Source organism: Phyllostomus hastatus, unplaced genomic scaffold (assembly GCF_019186645.2).
Source record: "Phyllostomus hastatus isolate PE091 unplaced genomic scaffold, TTU_PhHast_1.1 phas_contig_147, whole genome shotgun sequence".
NCBI classification, from domain to species: Eukaryota; Metazoa; Chordata; class Mammalia; order Chiroptera; family Phyllostomidae; genus Phyllostomus; species Phyllostomus hastatus.
The window spans coordinates 9170997-9194398 of record NW_025333603.1 but is presented as its reverse complement, the minus strand read 5'-3'; the positions used below and the strand labels follow the sequence as shown (position 1 = coordinate 9194398).

Sequence of the window (23402 nt, the reverse complement as noted above, 5' to 3'; positions counted from 1 at the left end):
CCTCTGAAGCCTTCTCCTGACCCATCACTCTCATTCCCCGCTCCCCACTCCAACCACACCGGAAGACATGGGGGCCCTGGGTGCTCCATACGTCTTTACCACTGAGCTCCTCATGCTGTCTGGCCCTGCAATACCTAACTCATGCTCTGTACTCTGTGCTGACTCACACACTTTTCTTGCCTATTAACTTGTTCTTTTTACCACCTCACCTCTTACCCATCAGGTGCACAAGGGTCACAAATGCAAATGTCTTCAGAGGAGGGGCTCATAATGTACATATGTGCAGTGACAGGTGTGAAGCAACAGGGGGAGTCATGGCAAAGTGGGCATGAGTGCCATGCTCAAAGACCCTCAGACTCAACATTAAACTGATCAACCAAGCAACTCACCAGCCAGCAAACACTCACTCCTCCTGGCCAAACCCTCCACCTGCAGGAAGATGTTGGCCACGGGCCACCAGTTGCTGTTGCCTGATCTGTAACCTGGTCTTGGAGTTCAGCCTGGCTCCACAAGGTCCTCTGTGTTCAGAACCCACTTCCACCCTTGCCACCTCCTTGCACCTAGTTTCCCTACGCAGGGGCATTTTCACAGCCTCTGCTATCTACTCCCCTCTGGGCCCTGCAGGGGTGTTAACTCTATGTAAATAGCCGCAAAGAACACTAACGTTTACAGTGACAAGGCCAATCCCATCAAACACCAGGCCCAGGCAAGATGTTATTAATCAGCATTTTAATGAGATCTAATTACCGCAGCGGATGCCTCCCACCAGGTAAGGCAGTGGTTACAGATGGGAGCAAACCAGGAAATCACTGCCCTCTCCTCAGGGTTCACTCCATTGTAGCAAGGGAAGGTTAAGTCTGGAAGGGCAGGGTGGCAGAAGTGGCAAGAGTCCAGTAGAGGGCCCTGCTAACAGGAAGCAATGATCCCTCTCCCTAACCAACATAAACACAGACTGGACAGTGGGCAGAGCTGGGCCTCTAGGTGGAGAGAGGCTCCAGAAAGCAGGTCACCATTTCTTCTGTGGTCACCCAGCTGACAGTCTGCCTTTCCAGATTTGATTGGGTCTCTGTTCCAACCCTCTACCCTGAGTCAGGCCTTGGTAAGGCATTATAATCTTCAAAAAATGGTCTTTGGGTTCTCAATTCTTTGTTTTTTTTTCTCTTTGCACCTCCATTCATAGCTCTTTTCTCTGTACAACACTCAAGCACCCGGGGCCCCTCCCAACCTCATCCTCCATTGCAGTTTAGTGGTAAACAGGGCAGGCTGCCGAATCTCAGTGCTAGGCGAGACTCTTAACCACCACATCTACCCTCTGTGTGACCTTGGGAAAGTTACTTTATCTCTCTGATCTTCAGGGCCCTCGTCAGTAAGATGAGAACAAAAATCCCTGTCCTCTCCCCTTCATATGGTTGTTTTGACATTAAACTAGGGGAAAAAACCCAGGGCAGTACCTACCACTTAACCGAGCCCCTTCCTTAATTCTGTATCTTCACGGAGAAGTCAATAGATGGGACAAATTCTTGGCTGTTGCTGGTTGTCTCTTTCTTGATTGATAAATGAAGTAGGAACTTCACAATGCTCTCAAAATCATGCCAAAAAGATGTGACCATTAACCTACAGTGAAATGGCCTGGCTTCCCCTCTCTATCTCCTCCTATTTACACCATCCACTCCTCCTGTTAATACAGGAATTCCCTCATGCTATTCTCTTGCTCAAAAACCTTCTCCGGCTGCCCATTGCTTATAAACTAAAACCCCAAATTAGTGCTATGGCACTCAAGGCTTTATATAATGTGTCCCCAAAAGATGTCCCCAGCGTAGTTCCTAAGTCTCCCTTGTGCGAACTTCCCGCACCGGGCAGGCCAATTTCTTATCGTGCTCAGCTCTCCCCCTGAGACCCTATTCATTGGGACCCCCTGCCCAGAATGCCTTCCCTCCCTCACCAAGAGACTGTAGGCCCGTCACTAGACTGTGAGGCTGGGTGCTATTTAGTTTTGTTTTATTTTGAATCTCATCAATAGAGCTAGACACAATGATGGCCCACAATAAATATTTGTTAAACTAGACTACATGCCACCCTTTCAAACTCTCCTTTTTCAAAGTCCAGAACATTTCTCCTTGGGTGCCCTGAAGTAGTCAAGTTCAGGGTATGAAGCCAAACAGACCGGGGGTCAAGTCTGAGCTCTGCCATTGTGATGGCTCATTTTACTCTCATCTCGGCTGGAGCATGATGCTCAGCTAAGTGATCACACATTATTCTGGATGTTTCTGGGAGGATATTTTGGATGAGATTATCACTTACACTGGTGAACTTTGAGTAAAGCAGAGTATCCTTCATAATGTGAGTGGGCCTCATCCAATCAGCTGTAGGCCTGAATAGAACAAAAGACTGACTTCCCCTGAGCAAGAGGGATTTCTACAATGAAGAGCCTGTGGACTTGAGCTGCAACATCTGCTCCTCCCTGGGTCTCCAGCCCACTCTGTGGACTTTGGACTTGCCAGCCTTCAAAATCATATGAGCCAATTCCTTAAGAGAAACCCCTTCGTGGTGGGAGACACATATACATCTGGCAGTCCTGTTTCTCTGGGGAAGCCTGACTTATAAAACCCCTTATTGGCTGTGCCCTTCTGTCAAGTTTTCTTACCTCACTGAGCCTCTGTTTTCTAAGCTACAAAAAGGAGATAATCAGTCCTCCTTCCTGGGATTGTTGAGACTCTGCCTGTACAAGTAAAAACCCTGTAACTCGTGAGCTACTGGTGCCTTGCTAAATCTTATCATCAAGGCCCACACCTCCAGGAAGGTGTGCCCAATGCTCCAGCCCTCTTTGTTCTAGGGCTATCTGAGCTCCAGAGCAGTCTGGGCCCACCCCACACCCCAACTCTGTCCTTTCTCCCTTTCTCTCAACCTCTCAGCAGGGTGATGTCCGGCATAGGAGAGGAGATAGAGAGGGTGGGAACAGGGGCCCAGTGGAGATGCCCAGCAAGAACCAGTCTGGGGACAGCCCTCAAAGTTCGAGCGGAGGCTGCTGCACAGGATCCAGACACTGCACTTGCAGGCGGCTGGGTCCTGAATTTAAATGCACCCCATTGCTCTTTGTCTAGACAGGGTAATAAACATCCTCAGACAGTGCATTATGGATGCAAAGGTGCAGCCCTGGCTCTCTGCTGTCTGCCACCGTCTGAGGGAAGGGAGACATGTCTGGGGCCTGAAGGAGACAGACTTTGCAGGGAGGGAAATAGGTCAGAGCTGGTGTCGCCTCCTCGGCAGGGCAGGGAGGGCTGGACCCCTCACGCTAAGCCAGTGTTTCCCGATCTTGCATGCCATGATCCAGAGAAAAATGGTGATATTTGTTAGCCCAGTGAAAGAAGAAGTGGGGGCTGCCTTTGGCTGGAAGTTCCTGGCCTGGGGGCCCCACTGCTTCAGGCCTGTGAGGCAGGCATGCGCTGAGGCATCAGTACTTGGCGTGGCAGTCACCTACCTGGGCACTGGGCATGGGAATCTCTGTGATACTCTTCCCTCTCAGCTGGAAGCACAAAAGATGCTGTGGTCCTCATGGGCCAGCCAACGGAAAGCTCAGCTGAGGAAGCTTATTTGTCCTCCTGAGCTCCAGTGGGTCTGTGGCTGCTGCTCTTTCTATAGATGGAGAGTCTGCAGACCTGATCATACCATCCCTCACAATGCCCAGTGCCTACCCTCCTCAAGGGGGCACACAAAACAAGGACTCCGCCCCTCTGCTCAGCCCCATCTCTAAGCACTGCTTCCCCGACTAATTTTATCCATTTTAAAAAACACTATCCATTTTTTTCTATTCTCTCTCTCCCAAGTCTGCTGGTGGCCACTTTGGTCCAGGAGGTAGGGCTCCAGGATGGCTTGGCTGCAGGCTGGTCTCCAGTGTCCTTTCTGGGCTCAAGCAGCAGTGGCTCCTTGTGCCAAGCTTGCTCTTCTCCTGGTGGACCACCCGAGTAGCCAGTGCCAAGCTAAACTGCACAAGCACATCAAGTCCTCCATCACACTCGGTTTCATTAGCTTCCCGTTCGCCCGAGCAAGTCCCCTCGATATGCCAACAGCAGTGGGGCGAGGAAGAACACTCCTCCCACAGCCCTTCCCAGCACTGGAAGCTCTAGACATTTCCAGCTCCTGAACATAGCACCTTGTGCCTCGTCTCTAGATCTTGGCCCAGAATGTCCATTAACTGTGACGTCTGCATCAGATTGCACTCTTGGAAGGGAGGGGCCTCGCCTGACCACATTTGTGTCTCTAGACATTAGTATGGGGCCCGTCACAGAAGTGCTTAGAAACTCCTTGCTAAACAAATGTGTGAATAATTGAATATGTAAATGGCTAGTGTCTGTGTCCTTTTGGTTTCTATGTGGTCACTTGCCTCTGTACCTGGACCTGCTGGTCTGTATGTGCCTTGACCCTGGGCCCACTGGGGTAGAGCTCAAGACCCAGTGTCTGGGTTCCAGTAGATCTAAGACACACTGAATAAGGGCAAAGACCCTCGAGATATCATCCAGAATTATGGGTGCAATTTGAGTTCATAGAATGTCTGGCTAGGAAAGGACATTAGAGACTCCGCAGTTCAACTGTCCCGTAGGGAAGAAGTCTACTTGTCTACTTGTCTTTGACCTCCAAAGTGCAGCATAGGGCCTGGTACAGGGTGGGTGCTGGGTAAATACTTGTTGTTGCGCGAATTCCTCTAACACTCTTGTAGACAGAGGAATGAAAGCCCAGAGGGGGAAAGCGAAGTCTCTGAGTCACACAGGAAGTTTCTGCTAGTCTGGATACCAGCCTGGCTCCCTTGCCTTCTGGGAGGCCAGAACCCAACGGACTTTTCTAAGGCCTTGTTCCTTGACACAGACCTAAGTTTATATGAAGGAGAACTTTAATTACTTGTTCCAAATTTACCTTAGATCATTAACGAGTGATCTAAAATGGATGAATTTCTGTTGCTTTAAGGCAAAAGGCAATTATGTAGCAGCTCTAGAGCAGGATTTGGAGGTGGACAGACCTGAGTCCGAGAATCAGCAGAAGCACTTCCTAACTACAGGGCCTTGGGCGCAGCCCCTAATTACCCTGAGCATCAGGGCCTTCCCTGGACTCCTGCTCCACATGGGGCCACAGTGCCTGTCTCTCAGGATTATAGTAAAGGCCGTGCTGCATGTGCCATTTACTGAGAACATCCTGATCTTAGTTGGTCGATCACCTATAATGACACTGCGTTTTCAGACTGTACTTCCGAGCTGGCCTGCGGCACTGGCCACCGCCTTTGGAGAATGCTCGCCCTCACAAAGGCTCCATGTCTCAAAGCCCTGCCATCCTGGTATTTTAATATGCGCAGAGCCACTGCTCACTGTGGAACAGCCACTGACCATAACGTCTGACATTTTGAAGATTAAAAGTGTTTTGAATTAGTCATGGACTTGTGAAGTCACCGTTCCTACTTGTCCTGATCCGGAATATAAAAATGACTTGCAGCAGAGCCCAGTAACTTTCCCTCAACAATTACCTTCCGGGGAGGCACTGAGGCCACGTGAAAGCTCTCAGTCACTCAGGAAAAAAAGACAGAGCAGTGGAGAGACGATAGGAACAGACTCGGAGACAGGGGTCTGGCCTGCCTGCTCTGCTGCCTCTGCAGAGAGCGGGGGTGGGGACAGGGAGGAATGGACCTCAGGAGTCTGGCTGCACACACAGGAGCAGAGCAGGGGCTGTGGGCTCACAGGGCTCCGGGCTGAGGCCCTGGCTCTGCCCCCTGCAAGTCGTGTGACCCCAGGTGAGTTAATGTCTTCAGTCGACAATTTCTCACTTGTAAGACAAGAAACAGTGGTTCCTGCATAAGGCTGCTATGAGAATTTGATAAGCTGACAGAGCCCTCAGCACAGTGCCTGGCACATGGTCAGCACTCAGTAAATCTTTTCCTTCTCTCAAGAGCTTCTAGTGTCCCAAGGCTCAGATGTCTTCCTCATGCTCTGCATTCCTAGAATCCCAGGGACATCCACAGGCACATATCATTACTGATATGCTTAGCTAAAGGGAAGTGACCTTGGCGTTCTCCAGTCTGCCCCCAGTACACATAAGTAGGGGCAGACTGCAAAGTTGGTCACAGTGTTCTCGTGAGAGGGCTACAAAGAAGGATCCCCTTTGCTTTTGTGCTAGTCATCGGGATGCATGGGTCTCTGTGGTGGTGCAGAAGGTTTTCCGCCCAGGCAGTAATTCCAGTCTCCAACCAGCTGGCTTCCTGACCACCCACTCAGCAGATCCCTGACCTATTGGGATCTCCACGAAGTGATCACATAGAACTAGGAGCCAGTCAGTATGTTAAGCACATACGTACATGCTCATTTAACTTCCCAATAACCCTGGGAAGTTTGTGTCATTATCTCTATTTGACTCTGGGGTCCAGAGAGGTGAAGCAACTTGCCCAAAGTTGCACAGGATTTAGCAATGGCAGAGCTAGGATTTGAAACCAGATCTGTATGATGGCAGAATCTGGGCTCCTAACCACTGAAACACACCGGCTCAAATGTCCAGAGTCCTGGCCCTTGCCTGAGCTTAGACCGGTTGACTGCCCTGGCTTCACCATAGCTGGAGATGTGACATTCCCCAAGGATGCTGAGGAAGGTGCCCCCTGTGCTAGTGTAACAGCCAGCTAGACCTCCGGGACCTTGGAGCATGTTTTGGGGTTGTGCCCTTGGCTCCCATCAGGGGGTACTCTGAGAGGCAAGCTCCTGACACTGGTGCCTGCACTTGCTACACGAATGCCTAAGAGGCAGGAGGTTACTCTTCCCAGCAAGGGGTGGGGTGAGATGTTTCCTTAAGAGCCCAGTGCTGGGAGATGCTTTGTGTTTCTTTATTACGCATGTGCTTTTGTTGTAATTAGCACAAATGGTAAATAAATGAGCAAGCAACCTAAAATAACCAGCCCAGGGACACACACACCAGGATGTCACGTGGGGCCTCAGGAGATGACTCCTTCCTCACCACAGATCTTCCCTGCAGGACACTGGAAAGAGAGACTCTCCGTGACATTCCTATGCCCTCTACTTGTCCCTTAGCTCAGTTCACAGGCCCAGATCACACCCTTTGTCAAGAAGCCACTCTGAGCCCCTTGGGGAGGCAGAAGAGAGTGACAGGGAGGACTGAAACACAGTTCCTTCAAGATGAAGGTCAAGTCACCACTTTTCTGAAAAAGCTCAATAAATGGTATTTGAATCTGAATCTAAACTGAGGCATGAGGAGGGTGAAGAAGGAGGGGGAGAAAGGAGAGGAAGGATTGGAAGAGAAGGGTGAACAGAAAGGATGGGCCCCCAAAGTGAGGCTTTGAGGAGATGGGATGGGAAGGGGAGGGGAGGGAAAGGAGGGGAGGGGAGGGGAGGCAGGTCTGGGGCTGCCCTGGGCTGCTGGCCTGCTGCTTGGCCCTGCACACCACCACCTCCTTGAATCCTCAGACCTCACTGTCAGTGAAGGTGTCGAAGCACAGTGCCTATTCCAGACTGTGTAAATACAGAATTGGGTGCAAAACATGTTCACTATATGCCTTAAGAAAGGAAGGTAGCTAAGGAGAAAGGGAGAAAAGTAAAGTGGTACAGAGGGGAGGAGCGATGGGGTGGGGGAGAGATAGCAGGTGGAGATGGTAAGAAAGGGCATACTAGAGACAAGTGTGTGTACGTATAGATGAGAGACAGGGAAGGAGGGAGGTGGAGAGAGAGAGGGGAAGAAATAGGTGAGGAGGAAAGATTCCATCCAGGAGAGAAACCTGGGAGAGGTGCAGGGGATGTGCCCCACCCCCCTGCCCTCTACAGGTGGCTCAGGCCCCCCAGGACTCAGATCCCAGCCTAGACAAAGGACTGGGCAGCCTCCCAGTCCTCTGCGGGCGAGGAAGCTAGACTCTCAAAGGCAGCCATGCACCATGGGGGCCAGGAGAGGGCACTTCAACCTCAGACAACAGCCACAGAGCTGCAGCTGGTGGTCCTGCCAGGCAAGCAGTGAGAGGCCGAGAGCCAGGAGGAGCCAGTCTCTTGCTCAGGTTGGTGGGTTCCCATCCTCCCCGGTGGAGCACGGTCCCTGTGCACACTGATGGGCAAGGCCCTGGTCTGACTGCTACCTCGGGCCCTGGTGCTGCCCTGTTCCAGAGTGCTGTCCTGAAGGGCAGCATGCCTCCACCTTCTCTCAGTGGCTCCTCTTCACTCTCCCCTCCACCAAGAATCATCCCTTCCTGAGTACAGGGACACTCAGTTTCAAAACCATTTCTTACACACTAGGCCCTTTGAATTGCACGGCCATTCACAAGGTGGGCACGGCAGGAGAATGGGAGACAAGCATGAGATGGAGCGTAGGTTGTCTGAGCTCACAGTAAAAATAAAAATCAGTGTGTTTTCCAGTTCTCACTTTCTGCAGTGAGAACCCAAGTACATCCGTAAACTCTTTCCTGTGACGTGTTTCCGCAATACCAGAATTTAGGAGTGCTCACACATGTTATCTCTGAGCAACAAGTACGCACCTTGTTGCAGGCTGAGCCACGGCCTCGGTCTCAGATCTAAACCACAGACTGAGCCCTGATCCCTGAGCCCGGCTATCAGTGACTTTGTCCTGGTAAAAGTTTTGAATCACCCACATGAGTACAGACAGTGGAGCCTGATGCTCTTGGGATATCTGAGAACTCAATTCACACTTTTAAGGGGACTGCTATTTAAGAATTGTAAGGGATTCCTTAACAACCAAATGATCCCTTCACAGAAGATTCTATGAAACTGCCAAACTGCCTTGGTTTCATCTCTTTTTGGTGGCCCAGAAATTTATTAGATTTCACCCAGCTCACTTCCTGACTAGTAATGGTGCTATCATGTCCTGAGTGCCTACCATGTTCCAGGCACACTGCTAGGCACCTGAGACTTTATGTTTCCATCTACTTAAGACAACCCTGTGAGGTAAGTATCATAATCATCATTGTCACAGATGGGCAAAGTGAGGCTCAGAGAGGTTAGGTCTCTTGCCCAGGGTCACACAACTGCTAAGTAGAAGAGTCGGGATCTGAACCCAAGTCAGCCTGGCTCCGGGGGCCACACATGCTCTTTTTCACTCTCTTCTTGGACAACAGCATCTCTAAGTCACACCTTGGTTATTATTAGCTCCACAACTACATGGATTTTTTTTTCCCAAAGAAAGTGTCCTTTTGGCGGGGTGAGTGGGGATCAGATTTGGGTTCAACATCAGAAGAAAGAAATTCAAGCCTCTGGGAGGCTACAGCTACCAAGTGAGTTCCCTGAACAGGCACCACCCGCCCGACTCCCAATGCCTGCACTGCTGGAGCTGGGGACAGCTCGTGCCTTTGCATAGGCCCGAAATGCACCTGCCTTGTCTGTGCAGACAGTAGTGCCCTAGCTCATTGCGGGGTCAAACATGATGATGGCTCCAAGTGCACTTTGTGCACTGGAGAGTGCTGCTCACTCGCTGGCAGTCCACCCAGGACTTAGCATTCTGCAGGAGCTCTGTGACTATCCTCTGTCTCCTGTCTCCACTCCACTGACTCATGGCAACATCTGCATAGTTGAGAGCAGTGGTCCTAACCTCTCCCTCCTTCCCTCCTTCCAGCTCCAACTCCCACCTCCTGCCTCTCAAGACACATCAGCACGCCAGGCACGGCCCCAGCCCCAGCTAAAGGCTCTTGTCTCAGACAGTTGGCAGCTGCCTCCTCTGATTGGCAGGGCATTTATCATCCGGAGGAGAATATTGACATATAAGAAAGCCCAGACAGGCAGCGTGTCTCGCCGGGCATGCAGCCTGCCGCTTGGGAAGTGAGATCTGAGGGGCTGCTTCTGGATCTTTCTGGAAGAAAGGGTGGGCTGGTGGTCCTGTGGAGAGCAGCCTGTGCCCTCGCGGGTTTGAGAAAAGCCCAGGGACGACTGTGTCCAGCACACAGAGGCTGTTCAATGAATGTGACTCAGTCCAAGTTCAATGGACTCTGAATGAGGCCTAGAGGATGGAGGACCTTTGTCCAAACCCTTCATCTCACAGATGGGAAGGTGGGATTCAGCAAAAGTCCCGTGATTTGCTCAAGATCATGCAGCAGTTGGTGGCAGAGACCAGATTAACAAAGTCCAGGGCTCATGAACCTCTCACTGGAACCTTGTCCATTACCCAGCAATGCCCTGGGAGCTATCCCCAACCCTCTGGTCAGATGGGGCAGTCTGAGAAACTGGAACTTGTGGTTCCCCAGAGGAACCAGGAAGGAGGGGGTCCTCTGACTCACTTTCACAGTCAGTTTCCCTGGGTCCTTTCAAAGAACAGCAAAAAGAGTGGGAAGAATGTGGGTGGAGGGGTGTCACTTGGTGAGGGGGCTCAATGCTTGTCTGGGCCACTTTGCTTATCTCCAGCTGACCCCACCAGCCTGTCTGCCCCATGCTGCCACGGCGCTCTCCCTGAAATGCTGCATGGAGGTGGATCGCCAGTCCTTTACTGACTGGTTCCCACGGGCCTCTCCAGGCTCATCACCTCTCACTCCTAACTAACACTCCAAGGCCCAGACTTGTCCAAAGGAGGGAAACAGCTCCCTGAGTGCTCTGGCCTCTGCACACACTGCTCTCTCTGCCTGTGAGGCCCTCCCATGGTGCTTTCCTTGCTGTGCCTGCCCTCACCCCTGGGACCCCCCGCTAAGGCTGGGCTTGTTTGATGCTCACTCTTGCCACCCCCTGTGCCCCACTCTGTCACAATACTGCACTGTGCTCACTCTCCTGCCCATCTCCCTCGCCACACTGGGACCTTCTCCAGGCAGAGGCCACAGTCACTCTTCTCTGTGTCCCCAGGAACCAGCCAGGTCCTGGGGCATGGCAGGTGTTGAGTGAGTGTGGCCCCACCACTGTCTCCCTCATAGAGGTTCATCATGGAGCTGCCTCCCTTCCCACTGCCCCTTGCCTGACTCTAGGGCCCCAGAGAATGGGTCACCTCCCTCTGCCCCATGATGGCTCTTTAGAAATTTGGCCAAAGCAAATATGTAAACTCCAAATATGCTCATTCCAAGGAAAATATCTCCACTACATTGACCACTCCCTCACAGGTCATAGCTTTAGGTAGAGTGGCCACTGTCCTGGTTTGCCGAGGTCTGTCCTGGTTTTAGCCCTGGAAGTTCCCTGTCCCAGGATGCCCCTCGGTCCCAGGCAAACTGGGATGGCTGGTAAAACAGCTGTGCTCCCTTCCCACCCTGGAGGACTCCTCCAGAGGCATGCACCATCTTCTCAACGTCCTGCACAGAGTAGAGGCCACAGATGAACACAGGGCTCCAGGGGTCTATGCCACAGCAGGGCAAAGAAAGGCCAGGCCCCCTCGTTCCCAACGTCTGCTTCTGTTAATGTAGCCAATCAGCCTCAATATTGGCAGGAGAACAGTGTGTCGTAGATTTGGGGGTGGATACATTTGCATTGCTGCCCCAAATCAAGCTTAATAGTATCAATTAAGATGCCTAAACCATGTTACAACACAGAAAATTTCATTTCCCCAAATTAGTACTTCGAAAGCTGCTTTTGTTTTGTTTGTTTTACTGTAAAGGTAGAAATCATTCAGCACCTTTGTTTTTGGTATTGTCTATGCCCTCCAGGTGTTCCAGGCACTCAGCCGCTCAACAATTATTTATCAAATGCCTACAGCATGGCAGCCGGTCATGTCGCTTGGGCTGGCCAAAGTCAATCCTGGGTCTGCAACTGGTTGGCATTGATCTTGGTTGAGGTCCTTCCACTGTGAGGGCTCTCCCCACATTTGTACAACAACAGGAGGGGAACATAAGCACCCGTGTGCATAGCTGTGCAAGTGAACGTGAACACAAACAAACAGGTTCCAGTTCCTTAAGAATCAGCCAGGAATCCTCTGACCAGCAGCTAACAGCCATAATCCTGAAACAACATCAACTCTCTTTATCATCAATTTGGTTTCCATGGAGCCTTGCAGTGCTGCTAGTGAAAGCTGACAGTTATCACCATAAAGTAACTTTACAACTTTGTAATTTGTAGCTCTCTGCTGTCAGTAATATTAACAGCATTTCGAATTATGGCTATAAACTTGACAACAACAGATAAAACCCTTAGAAACCTCATTTTGGGGGAGGAGTAGGGCAGCGGGGGGAGGGTAATGACACTGGCTTTCCAAGCCTGGGCAGGAGCTGCGCTGTGGTCTGGAGGTGGGAGGCCGTGAGGCCAAGACAGGGCTCACAAAGGGCAGGCAACTCAGCCTGGGCCCTGCAGAGAGGCACCTGGTGGCAGCTGGTGAGTAGGGACTACAAACAGGTCAAGGCCAGGGCTGGGGGTTATGGAGAGCAGGGCTAGGGGAGGAGCAGGAGCCGGCTGGTGGGCAGGCTCCCTGCTCCTCAACAAAGACTTGACCTGGGGCATGACAAACAACCTGGGAAGTGCCTAGGTTTCATTCTGTGCAAGTCAATAGGTCGGACCTGACTGCTTCCCACACTTCTGGCTAAAAAGTGAAGCCCCCTCCTCAAGAAAGAAAATCCAGGCAGTACCTCCATGTACACATATAATTCCTCTGAGCAACATAGATCACATCACCCATGGTCCTATTAGTGAGCCAACTAGCAGGTGCTGGTGAGGCCTGCTTCCTTCCTTCCTTCCTTCCTTCCTTCCTTCCTTCCTTCCTTCCTTCCTTCCTTCCTTCCTTCCTTCCTTCCTTCCTTCCTTCCTCCTTCTCTCCATTCCTTCCTTGGCATTCACTGAGGCCTACCTAGTATTAGGTTTTAACCAGAGAAGTGAAGTGATTTAACCAAGGTCACACAGTTTTCTAACAAGGACAGGGGGCAAAAGGCCACTCTGGAGCTGGGCCCCTGACTCCCAGTCCAGCATTCTTTTCACCAGCTTGTCAAGGGGAAGCCTCCCTTGACTGTGCATGCCAAGAAGGCCACTTCCTTCATCAGGACTCTGCAGTACCTGGCAGAATAATTTATTATACGCCCACCCAAACTCCAGGCTCTCTCCATAACTTCAGACCTATTGAGCCATCCGCCTGCCAAACTTCTCCTGTTGTATATCACATGAGCCCCCTATACTCAACACGTCCCAAACAAAGCTCAAAATACCCCCTCCTCAATGTCTTTCTCCAATAGCCTGTATTTAAGTTACTGGCCCCACTATGTTGCTCAAGTTAAGAAAACTGGGCATCTTCCTTGATCTCTTCCTATACCCCCACGTCCAAGCAATCCCCAACAACACTCACCCTACCTGTTAGGTATTGGAACACACTATTAAAATGGGTGTTAGCTTGGCTTTGGTGTTAGCTGGGATCCTGTGCAGACAGATACCAGGTTTTAAAGGAAGTATGAAGCCATCATGCAGGACGTGGACAACCAAACCAGACAACCAGTTTTGCAACCATTAGCTCACCCTCGGACAACAGGGCCATTGGAGGGGGCCCTGTCAGGGCCAACAGATGTCAACTGTCAGGCCACCAGGGGCTGAGGAAGACACTGGACACCACCAGTCTGAGCAGAGTTCCTTGCCAACATCGACGGCTCTCCAGCACTGGGGCGGTGTGTCTGAGTAAGCTTATGAGGGACTGCCCGTGCCATCTCATGAGAGTTCCCGCTGCCTAACAGCTTTTCTGCCTCTTTCTTCCTCTCCCTCATCCTGCTCCACGTTGGAGGGCAAAGCATCTGGGGTTAGCCAGACCGGGGAAAGAGCTGGGAGCCAGGCGGGCAAACAGAAATCTCCTTGAGCAGCCTATGTGAGACAGGCCTGAGCAGGATGGGGGGTTTCGCTGCGAAGACGTTCGATGGTTTTGATTGGAACAGATGTACTCATTGCAAAACTGAGACTATTTTGTGCCCAGAATTAATTGAGGAATTTTTAATTTCCTGAGAGTGACTGGAAAGTCATGGGGACTGCCAGAACTTTTATATCTTTAGTTCTATAATCTATATCCATCTATTTTTAGAGTTGCTGGAAACAAAAAAAATGCATATTTTATAGTTGTGCCCAGTAAGTACTGCTTGCTCAATAGCACCTGTTTCACAGGTTACAGCTCTCCTTCTCTTCATGGCAGGCTCTTCCACCTGCTGCTCCTGGCATAGCCTTCTCCCCACGCCCCCCTCCAAGGGCACACACACCAAGGGCACACACACCAAGGGCACACACAGCTTCTCTCTAGCATTTGGGCTCTGTCCTGTACGTCTGCCTCCCTCTGCCAGGAAGGCTGCTCTATGCCACCTCCTGCCTGCAGTCCATTCATCCTGGAGATCTGAGCCCTAGTTCTCCTGTTCCAGGAAGCCTTTCTTCCCTCTCTCTCCGCACTGGTCCTACAGGCGTATAGGACTCCCATGCACTTTCCCAACCAGTAAAGCTTTCCTCTGCCAGAGGGTTTACCCCTCTGAGCTGCTGCTGTCTCTTCCTTTCTCTCTGCTCTCAAAACTGTCTTCTTGTTGAAGGCAGGGACCACACCTTAGTCACTTGCCTTTCTGTAGTGTCTAGTGAGTTCTGTTGGATGGATGAATAAAAAAACATCTTCAATGTCCAATGGATGTTTCAGAGGACCCAGCGCAGAGCATAGAATAAGCTTTGAGCTCAAAGCCAGTGAATCGAACTCCTGCTTCTTCTCTTAACCACATGTGTCATTCTCTTCTTCTAGAGCCAGCGTTTTCTGACTTTAAGTTGTCCCTAGCTACAAGACTGTGGAAACGAATCCACCAGGACTGAGGGTCTCTGTGCCCAGTGTTTTTTTCATCCATTATGTCAAAGAGCTATTTTCTTTTAGATTGCGACCAGACCATAAACAAAGGCCACGCTCTGGGTTATTTTATGATTACAATTTAGCACCTCTCTCTCTCTCAAATCATTTGAACAGAGCATATTTCTTACTTGGCAGGACAGTGAAATGTAAATACCATTTGCTGAAGAATGATCTAAAGTTCTCAGGAATTTATCATTTCACAACAACAAAAACAACAAGCAACAGGAAGGAAGGGCAAGGGATGGATATTTAGTGACACCGAGGGTGTGCCCCATGATTTATCTGTGTTTTCCCACATAACCCCCAAAACAGCCCTGTGAAGTAAAACATCACTATTCTCCCTTTACCAATGAAGACACTGAGGTTCAAAGTGGTTAAGTAATTGCATTAGGGCCCCAAGCTCTGGGATGCAAAGCAGAACTCACACACAGGGCTCTGACCCGGAACTGTGTTCCTGCCACCGCACGGTCATAGACTACCAGCCAGGATAGAAGCCTCCAACGGTGTTCTCCTTTCAGACTCTGTTTACAATGATGAGTCTTTCTCCAGGAAAGTGAGCTCCATGCCTTTACTCACAGTTTTGCATAAATTTTAGACAGTTCAAGGGATCTTCTTGAAGCCCTTCCCCGAATCCCTCAGTTAAGCCCCCCTACACTAACAGAATGAAAGTGGCTGTCAGCTTGGCCTGATCAGCTTGTCTGGACATTTTTGTACTGACTTTCCCTATTCGATTGGAAATCCTTATGCTCACAGAATCACCCAACCTTAAGACTCACTAAAGAAAGAATTGTGGACTCAATATCATACATTCATCTAAGCATGAATTATATAATTTTAGATTTTAGAATCAGAAAAATCTTAGGATGTTAGAGCTGGAAGGGACCAGAGTAGAGATCAAGTCTACGTGTAATTTCATTCCATAACAACTCGGATAGGTAGGGAGTATCAGACCCCGAGGCTAGGAGGAGAGGCATGGCTTGCTCGAGGCCCCCGGTAACAGTTGTGCAGCCAGGTGCTGGCTTCAAAGCCAGATGATCAGAATAAAGACTCAACCAATAGGAGGAAAGCCACGTGGTCTGCATGGAGCAGGAGCAACACTGGTTGAATACCTATCATTTCACTTTCCCAACAACCCTGCAAAGCACTTTATTTTTATTTTACAAATGGGAGATGGGCTCAGACTGGTGAGATAACACCAAGATCAGCCAGCTAGGGGAGCAGCAGTGACTGTGTCCATTGCTGTATTTTCCCGATGTCATGGAGAGGGGAACTCAGAGAGTAAGACCCTGGTGCTTTTCCAGGGAGAAAAACTATATAGACAGACACGTCCGTTCTGGTGGGTGGGGAGGTGAACACTATCAGGGGCCTGGGTGCAATATCCCTCAGGATTCCCTACCTCCCCAGACCTCCCCCAATCTTCCATGCAGCCAGCACCCTCTGGATAAGTAACCTGGCCCCTATGTACCCTGCTGCTGGGAAGAGGGTACTCTGGATGACAGACATGAAAAACAAACCATAGGAACTGAACTATCCCCCACACTGTGTGAACCAGTTGGTGTTCTGAGGTCAAGGCCCTTAACTGTGGTTATTTACCAAGGCCCTTTGCCCATGAACCCTACCAACAAGGCCACTCGCCTCTTGTTCTAACAGCCCTAACTACCTTCTTTAACATAAACACAAGCCCTTGTTCGCGGTCACATAAATCCTTTCAACATTTCAACTAATAGCCACTAAACAGTTAAAACGTACAATGCACACTCATAAACATTATTTTATTTCACCTCATTGTAACTCAGTGAGGTTAAGTATTTTTATGACCTGTTACAGGTTAGGACACTGAGGCCTGCTGAGATTATATAACCTGTCCAAGGTGCCGTACCTAGTGGCTGAGCCAGGATTTTTCTGAATTCACTCTGTTCTCTTTGAATAACTCCTCACATTTTCAGCAGTATCCCTGTTTACTTCCCACAGCAGGAGTTGGACAAGTGGAAGTTCCTTGGCCCCTTCGTGGAGGTGCTGATGTTCACCTCAGCAGGGTTACAGGACTTGCTGAAGGACGCTCTCCGGGATGACGCTGGCAGCATCACCAGGATCCAGGTCCCCTGACTCCCAGTCTGGAGGACACTTCCTCCCAGACCATATTGCCATTCCCACCAGACCATGTCATCTCTTTTTCTGATTGGGACTCAGAGCCAGCAGCCAGCAAAGGTCACAATCTGTCTGCCTGAAGTCTCCCTCTGTGGTGAGATGAGGGTTTTAAAAAGTATATTTCAAACAAGAACCAGGTTAACTCACACTCGTGTGTGTTCCATTGGCTGAGCCTTCATGGTGCAGCCCCTGGCTCCTATCCCCATCCCTGGATAACAGAACAAGGCGGGTGGCTCTAATAGTGTCCTACCCAGCTCGTGTGTGTCTCACTATTCACCCTCAACTCCTTCCAGTCACTAGTTCCTATTCCCCACTGAAACCCCAGAAATCGCTTACCAAGTCTTCTCACTTCCACCTCCTAAACACTCCACGGCACCTCTAGAATGTAGGCCTGAATCATCTCCCACCTGGATTATCAAAACAGCTTCTTAATGCATGTCCCTGACCGGTCTTGGCCCCCTCCAATCTGTCCTTCCCACTGTAGCCAGAGTGTCTTTCCACCATGATTTAAAACCCTTCTACTGTTCTCCATTGACTTCATGTCCAAGTTCAAATTCCTTAGAGCCTGCTCTTCCAGTCTCATCTCTTGCATCTGAAGTCCTTCAGCCACACTGAACCACTCACAACTCCTGTAGCACATCTCCCTCCCCTCTCTGTCTTCGATGTCCTCCCTCTGATAACCCACTTCAATCCAACCTGGCTAATTTCTACTCAATCTTAAAAACTCAGCTTAGATATCACTTCCGCTGGGAAGCCTTCTCTGGGAGGTCATGTAGAGACATTTTTGGTTTTAGTATGTTCACTGTTATATCCCCTGTGCCTAGAATGTTACCTTGCTTATGATACTCAATACATACTAAATGAGAGTGTCCCATGGCCCTCTGGAATTCTTCCACCACAGAGCTTACTATACATACTATAATTTCCCCTTCCCCCTTCTGTCTCCCCAAGTAGGTGGAAAGCTCTGTGAGTCAGGAACCAAGCTTTCTTGTCCAGTGTTTTAGCCTGTGTGTCTAGTGTGATTCCTGCATGCACTAATGATGTGTTCATTTGGGATGAACACAGACTGGGCATTGGGGGAAGAGAAATGTAGCCTGGGCTATGGGGACGGCATTCTATTAAGAAATACATTTACTTCCAACACAAAAGCATGTCAGAGGTTCTGAGAAAGAATGGGAGAACCCTCAGATGTGATATCAGAAACCAGCCACAAACTAAGTGCAGGCCTCCTGTGGACAAGTGCATCTCACTGTGAATAGCAGTTGTAGAATCCCTTTTGGTGCATGTGTTCAAAATCTTCTGCCAGGCAACTCCCTCCACCTTCTTTGCCATAATATCTTGGTAGAACAAAGCAGGTACAGGGTGGGATGCGACCTATGCATGTATTTCAGGAGTTAGTGATGCCATGGGCCACACATTATCAAGTATGTGTGTTTGGGGGGTGGGAGACAATGTGGTACATAACAGATGGCCAGGACTTTGGAAACCAAGGGTCCTCTGGCTTAGAGCAGAGCCTGCTCCCCTGTCCCTTGGCCTTACTGAGCCATGGAGTGATTAAAGCAGACTTCAAGATGACTGCCTCAGTCTAGGTGACTGTATACAGGGAGGGTGTCCTTGGATCTTATTCTGATCTCTTCAGTATTCTGCTGGCTCTGAGACATTGCTCCAGCACCTGCCCTACCTACTATTCACCCCACCCACTGGGACTCTCACCTGCCTCCTGTGATCCCAGCTAGGTAATTGGACTCCTCTCCCCTGCACCAAGAACCACTAAGCTGTGGCTGACTGTAACTACTCCTCAGACACATCGCAAACAGAAAGGATGTTTTCCTGCACAGGGTATGGTAGGAACTCCATAAACATTCACCATGGGTTGAATAAAGGCTAAAAAGAACACTTCCACTTTGGGGGAGAGAGAATTTGCATATACACAGAATTAATTTCATTTTTCTCCTTTCTCCTCCTTCAGCTATAATTCTTTCACTAAGACAACTAAGTGTTAGGAAAGGAGAAATGGTTCAATCCAAAAATGAAAGGGTAAAAGAAAAGAGAAACTGTCGCAGTCTGTCACAGCCCTTATGCTGTGACCTTGACATCAAAGTCAACACCCAGGAAGCTGGCATTGCCCAATAATCCCTAAAAACAAAAAAAATCAAGCAAGCTAGAAAGTAACCTCTAATTTTATCATGACATGCTTGGGGTTTTTTGGAGAAATTTTATGAGGAAAAGCAATTTGGCAAAGGAAATGCAAAGGCAGAAAGATTTGCAGAGATGAGAGGGGAGACAGGGAAGACAGAAGGGTGGCAAAGCAAAGAGAAAGAGAGGAAAGGAGGCTGGGAATAAGAGGGAAGACAGAGGGAGGGGCAGGAGGAAAGTGGACATAAGAATTAGGGAAATAACACACAAAACAGGCCAGCAGGGCAAGAGAGGAGAGGGGACAAGGGGGAAAAACAGTAAAAGAAAAAATAGAAAGCAGAAAGAAGAGAAAGTAAGAAAGAAAGGGAACAAAAAGATGGAAGATAAAAGAGAGAAAAATAGTTTCATGTATCCAGGGTGAGAAGGAAGACCACCAGGGTCTTCCTCAGCAGCTCTGGGATGGTCATACAGCCTGTGTACTTACATACCATAGATGGCAGAAGACTCACTCCCTCACGAGGGAGTGGACAGGAGAGAGAGATGGGAGTAGCATAAAGCAAAGGAAGGCCATGGGTCCAGGGGCCTGACCAAGACTTGAAGAACAGCAGAGGCAGTTGGGAGGAGGGTGTCCATTAGATGGCCAGGGGGAAACAGGACAATCCAAACATGCTACCAGCAGAGCCAGCCACCTCCACCCTCACCCCAGAGTCTCAGTCCTCACCTGAGTTGGAGATGAAATTCCTGACCTGCCTAGTAAGTCCTGCCAGGGCAGGACGGGGATGTGCCAAGGATACAGGCTTCCTCGGTGTAGGGCACAGCGGCCGTGGTGCCCCCGATGATGTAGCTGTAGAAGGAGACCTCGAGGGTGTAGCAGTAGGAGGTGTGGTCCAGGAGCCCTCCGAGGAAGCGACGGCCTGTGCCTGCCTTCACGGCATCCCGGTTGAAGGATGTGCTGGACTGCGAAAGACAAGAAGGGAGGGGAGAGTGAGGCAGGACCCCCTGCAAGCAGGACCCCTCCTGGCAGGACCCCCGCAGGCAGGCTATCAGATTTTGAGCAAATCTTACAATAACTTTGGGCCTCAGCATCCACATCTGAAAAGTGGGATATTAGTCCCATATCACAGGATTATTATGATGACAGATTAAATAAACAAACATCATTAAAATGAAAGCATCCAGCAGAGCTCCTGGGGCACAGTAACTACCATTTAATAAATACAGGAGTGGGCAGACATAGGTTTACAGTTATGCATATGTGAAACACTGCTTTTGCCCACCCTTGTGTTTGTGAAATTTGAATGGGGACAGATGGGACAAGGAAAAGTGGACAGAGAACAAGAAGCCATTACACTGTAATGATAATCAGAACCCAAATTTGGGCAGTGCTTTCAACTTTATCATATTGTTTCTCTGTAGTATTGCATTTAGGCTTCAAAATAGCCTAAAATAGCCTACAATCCCTTGGGATTGTAAATTAGTGCAGCCACCACAGACAGTAACAAAGAGGCTCCTCAAGAAATTGATAATAGAGCTACTGTATGATCCAATAATTTGTCTTCTGGGTATCTACTTGAAAAATTTAAAAATACTTATTTGTAAAGATGTAGGTACCCCTATGTTCATTGCAGCATTATTTGCAATAGATAAGATGAGGAAATAACCTAAGTTCCTTCAACAGACGGTTGGATAAAGAACATGTGGTACATACTCAGCCATAAAAAAGAGGAAATACTGCCATTTGCAACAACATGGACAGACCTTGAGAGTATTGCACTAAGTGAAATAAGTCAGATGCAAAAGGACAAGAACTGTATGATTCCACTAATAGTAGGAAAAGCAACAAGTGAACAAACAAAACAAACAAAAGCCTCCCAAACTCCTAGTACAGACAACAGCATGGTGTTTACCGGGGGGAGGGAGGGCAGGGAGGACAAAGAGGGTGAAGAAGGTTAAATACAAGATGATGAAAGAGGACCAGACTTCGGGTCATGGGCACACAAGAGTATGCAGATATTGTATCGTAAAGTTGTACACTTGAAATTTATATAATGTTAGTAAAGAATGCTTTCCCCAATGAATTTAATGGAAAATGGAAAAAACAAAAAACAACTCTTTGGTGTAGGTGTTAGAATTGTCCCCCTCAGGTGGGGAATCAGGTTCGGAAATGGAGCACCTGAGTGATCCAGTGCCAATCTGCATCCAGGGATAAGTGACTTCAGAAGCCTCAGCACTCCCGCGTAAAGCTGCCCGTCCATCAGGAACAGCTGCACTCACACCCAGCATCGCCAGAGAGCAGGGACTGTGGCTACTCCTTCACTAGGGTGTGCACCACACTCATCACATTAGACAGAAGAAGGAGCAAGCAGGCCAGTGTCTCAAGTCCTCTGTTCAAAATATGTGGCATGTTAGACAGCTTGTCTTGCTGGTCTCAGTCTTTGTCTCCTCATCTGTAAAGTGGGGGTGGTAACAATATCTCTTTCACAGAGTTGTGAGGTTAGCTCACTTGAGGTTAGAAGGATTCTATGCTAGCCCAGGGAAATCTAAGTCAATGGAGAGACTGTGGTCTTAATAAGAGGATGTCTGTCTTATTCAGCAGGATATAAGAGAAGAAGGAAAAGAGGGAAAGGAAGATTAGAAAGAAAACAGCAAAACAAGACAACGACATGGAAAGAAGCAGAGAACTGTGTGTGTGTGTTGAGGTAAAGGAAAGGATCAGAGAATCAGATACTATCAGATCTGAAAGGACCATCTAAGTCTATGTAGCAAAATCCATCTCTCATTTTAGAGTTGGGCACTGAGGATCAGAGAAGAGGGGCAACAGAGATTGGACTTGGGTAGATGACCTTGACCCTGACCTTGAGCTCTTAAAGGGGCTGCAATGCAGGAACAACATAATCGGGCAAAGCCAGAAATAAAGCTCCTAGACCAGGGGTGTCAAACTCATTCTCACTGGGGGCCACATCAACCTCACAGTTGCCTTCAAAGGGCTGAATGTAATTTTAGGACTGTATAAATGTAACTACTCTTTAACAGTTAAGTGAGAGCTTGGCACTGCCGCCAGGTAAAAATTTACCTGGCACAAGGTGCTAGGCCAGATAAAACAAGGTGGAGGGAGGGATTCGGCCCACGGGCTTTTTGTTTGACACCTGTGTCCTAGACCATGCCTCTTTTGTCAGCCTTGGGAAAATTTACCCCTGTGATGGTCTCTGTACTTATGGCCCAGCCTCCCAGGGAACCTGGACTCAGGAGACCAGTCTGCTCTGGAACTGGAGTGGTTTCAAAAATACAAGGGCTGACCATCCTGCAGAGACTCCCACAGAAACCAGGATGGCTCTTTTTATCCTGGAACTGAAAATGGAGAGCCACCTGTTTTGATTATACCACCAAATGCTGAGGAACTTTGCTGCAGATACTCAACCTCTCTGGGCCACATGTGTCTCTTAGATGTAGAGGAAACTGGGCTAAATAACCGCCCAGTTCCTCTCATGGCCTGGCATTCAAAGATTCTAAGATTTGATGTGCATCTTTCCTCGTAGAGAAATTTATCATCTCCACTGAAGTCCAGGCCTGAAGCAATGGGCAGGCCCATTTTCAGCTCATCAACTTCAGAAATTGCTCTGACCTTTGTGGGCCTTTCGCCTTCTGGCCACACGGAAATAACAGGCCTCAGAGGTTAAGTATCAAAACAAAGGAAAATGTGCAGAAACTCTCTCCCATGTCCCTACACCACATGCTGACTCCCCTCCTTATCTTCTCTCCCTGTCCTTTTCCAATACTTCTTTTTGCTGCAAATTATTCTGACTGCCAGCCCACAGCCTCTCCAGTCCTCCTCAGCATGCGAGGTGGGTAGTAACAACAGCTTCTGGGGTGTGATGAGGTCTTTTCTGCCTACAACGTACTCTTCAATCTATTACTACATTTGTCCTCCCGAGAAGCTATGGTGCAAGCAGAGCAAGAAATTCTCACCCACACATTACTGTCAAAGAAATTGAGGCACAGAAAGCATCACGGAGGAGGAGAAGGGTGGGCGTATAACCCCCTTCGGCAGTCATGTCGGGCTCCTACTAGAGGAACTGAGGTAGGTGCACACGGACCCGGGGGCAGGGTCTGGCACATGGTAGTGCCTAGTTGCTCAGTGAGTTTCTTCTCTTGTTACTGCCGGAATCCTATCAACTAAACAAATGCCAACTCCTCAGACAAACCAAACGCTCCCTGCCATTTCAAAGTCTCCCTCCTGACTGGTAATGAGCAGCTGGTGAGCATGGCATAGCTTGTTACCTCTGTCTTTATCATCCACGCGAGACTTGGCACAGAGCTGGGGTTCCCTAAGTGTTCAACCGAACTGAACTGAGTGAGGAGACAGAGAGGGGGACAAAGGGAGGGAGAGGGGCAGGGATGGG

At 49.3% G+C, this 23402-nt stretch overlaps 1 protein-coding gene across 2 annotated transcripts in view; it reads right to left on the bottom strand.

Moving 5' to 3' along the window:
* The window catches only part of LOC123831221 (BEN domain-containing protein 5), a 237458-nt gene that overhangs the window by 34409 nt on the left and 179647 nt on the right, over positions 1–23402 (bottom strand). For both annotated transcript variants that reach the window (XM_045858033.1, XM_045858024.1), the window contains exon 8: positions 19797–19959. In XM_045858033.1, the coding sequence (XP_045713989.1) occupies positions 19797–19959 (163 nt within the window). The remainder of the gene's footprint in view (positions 1–19796; positions 19960–23402) is intronic.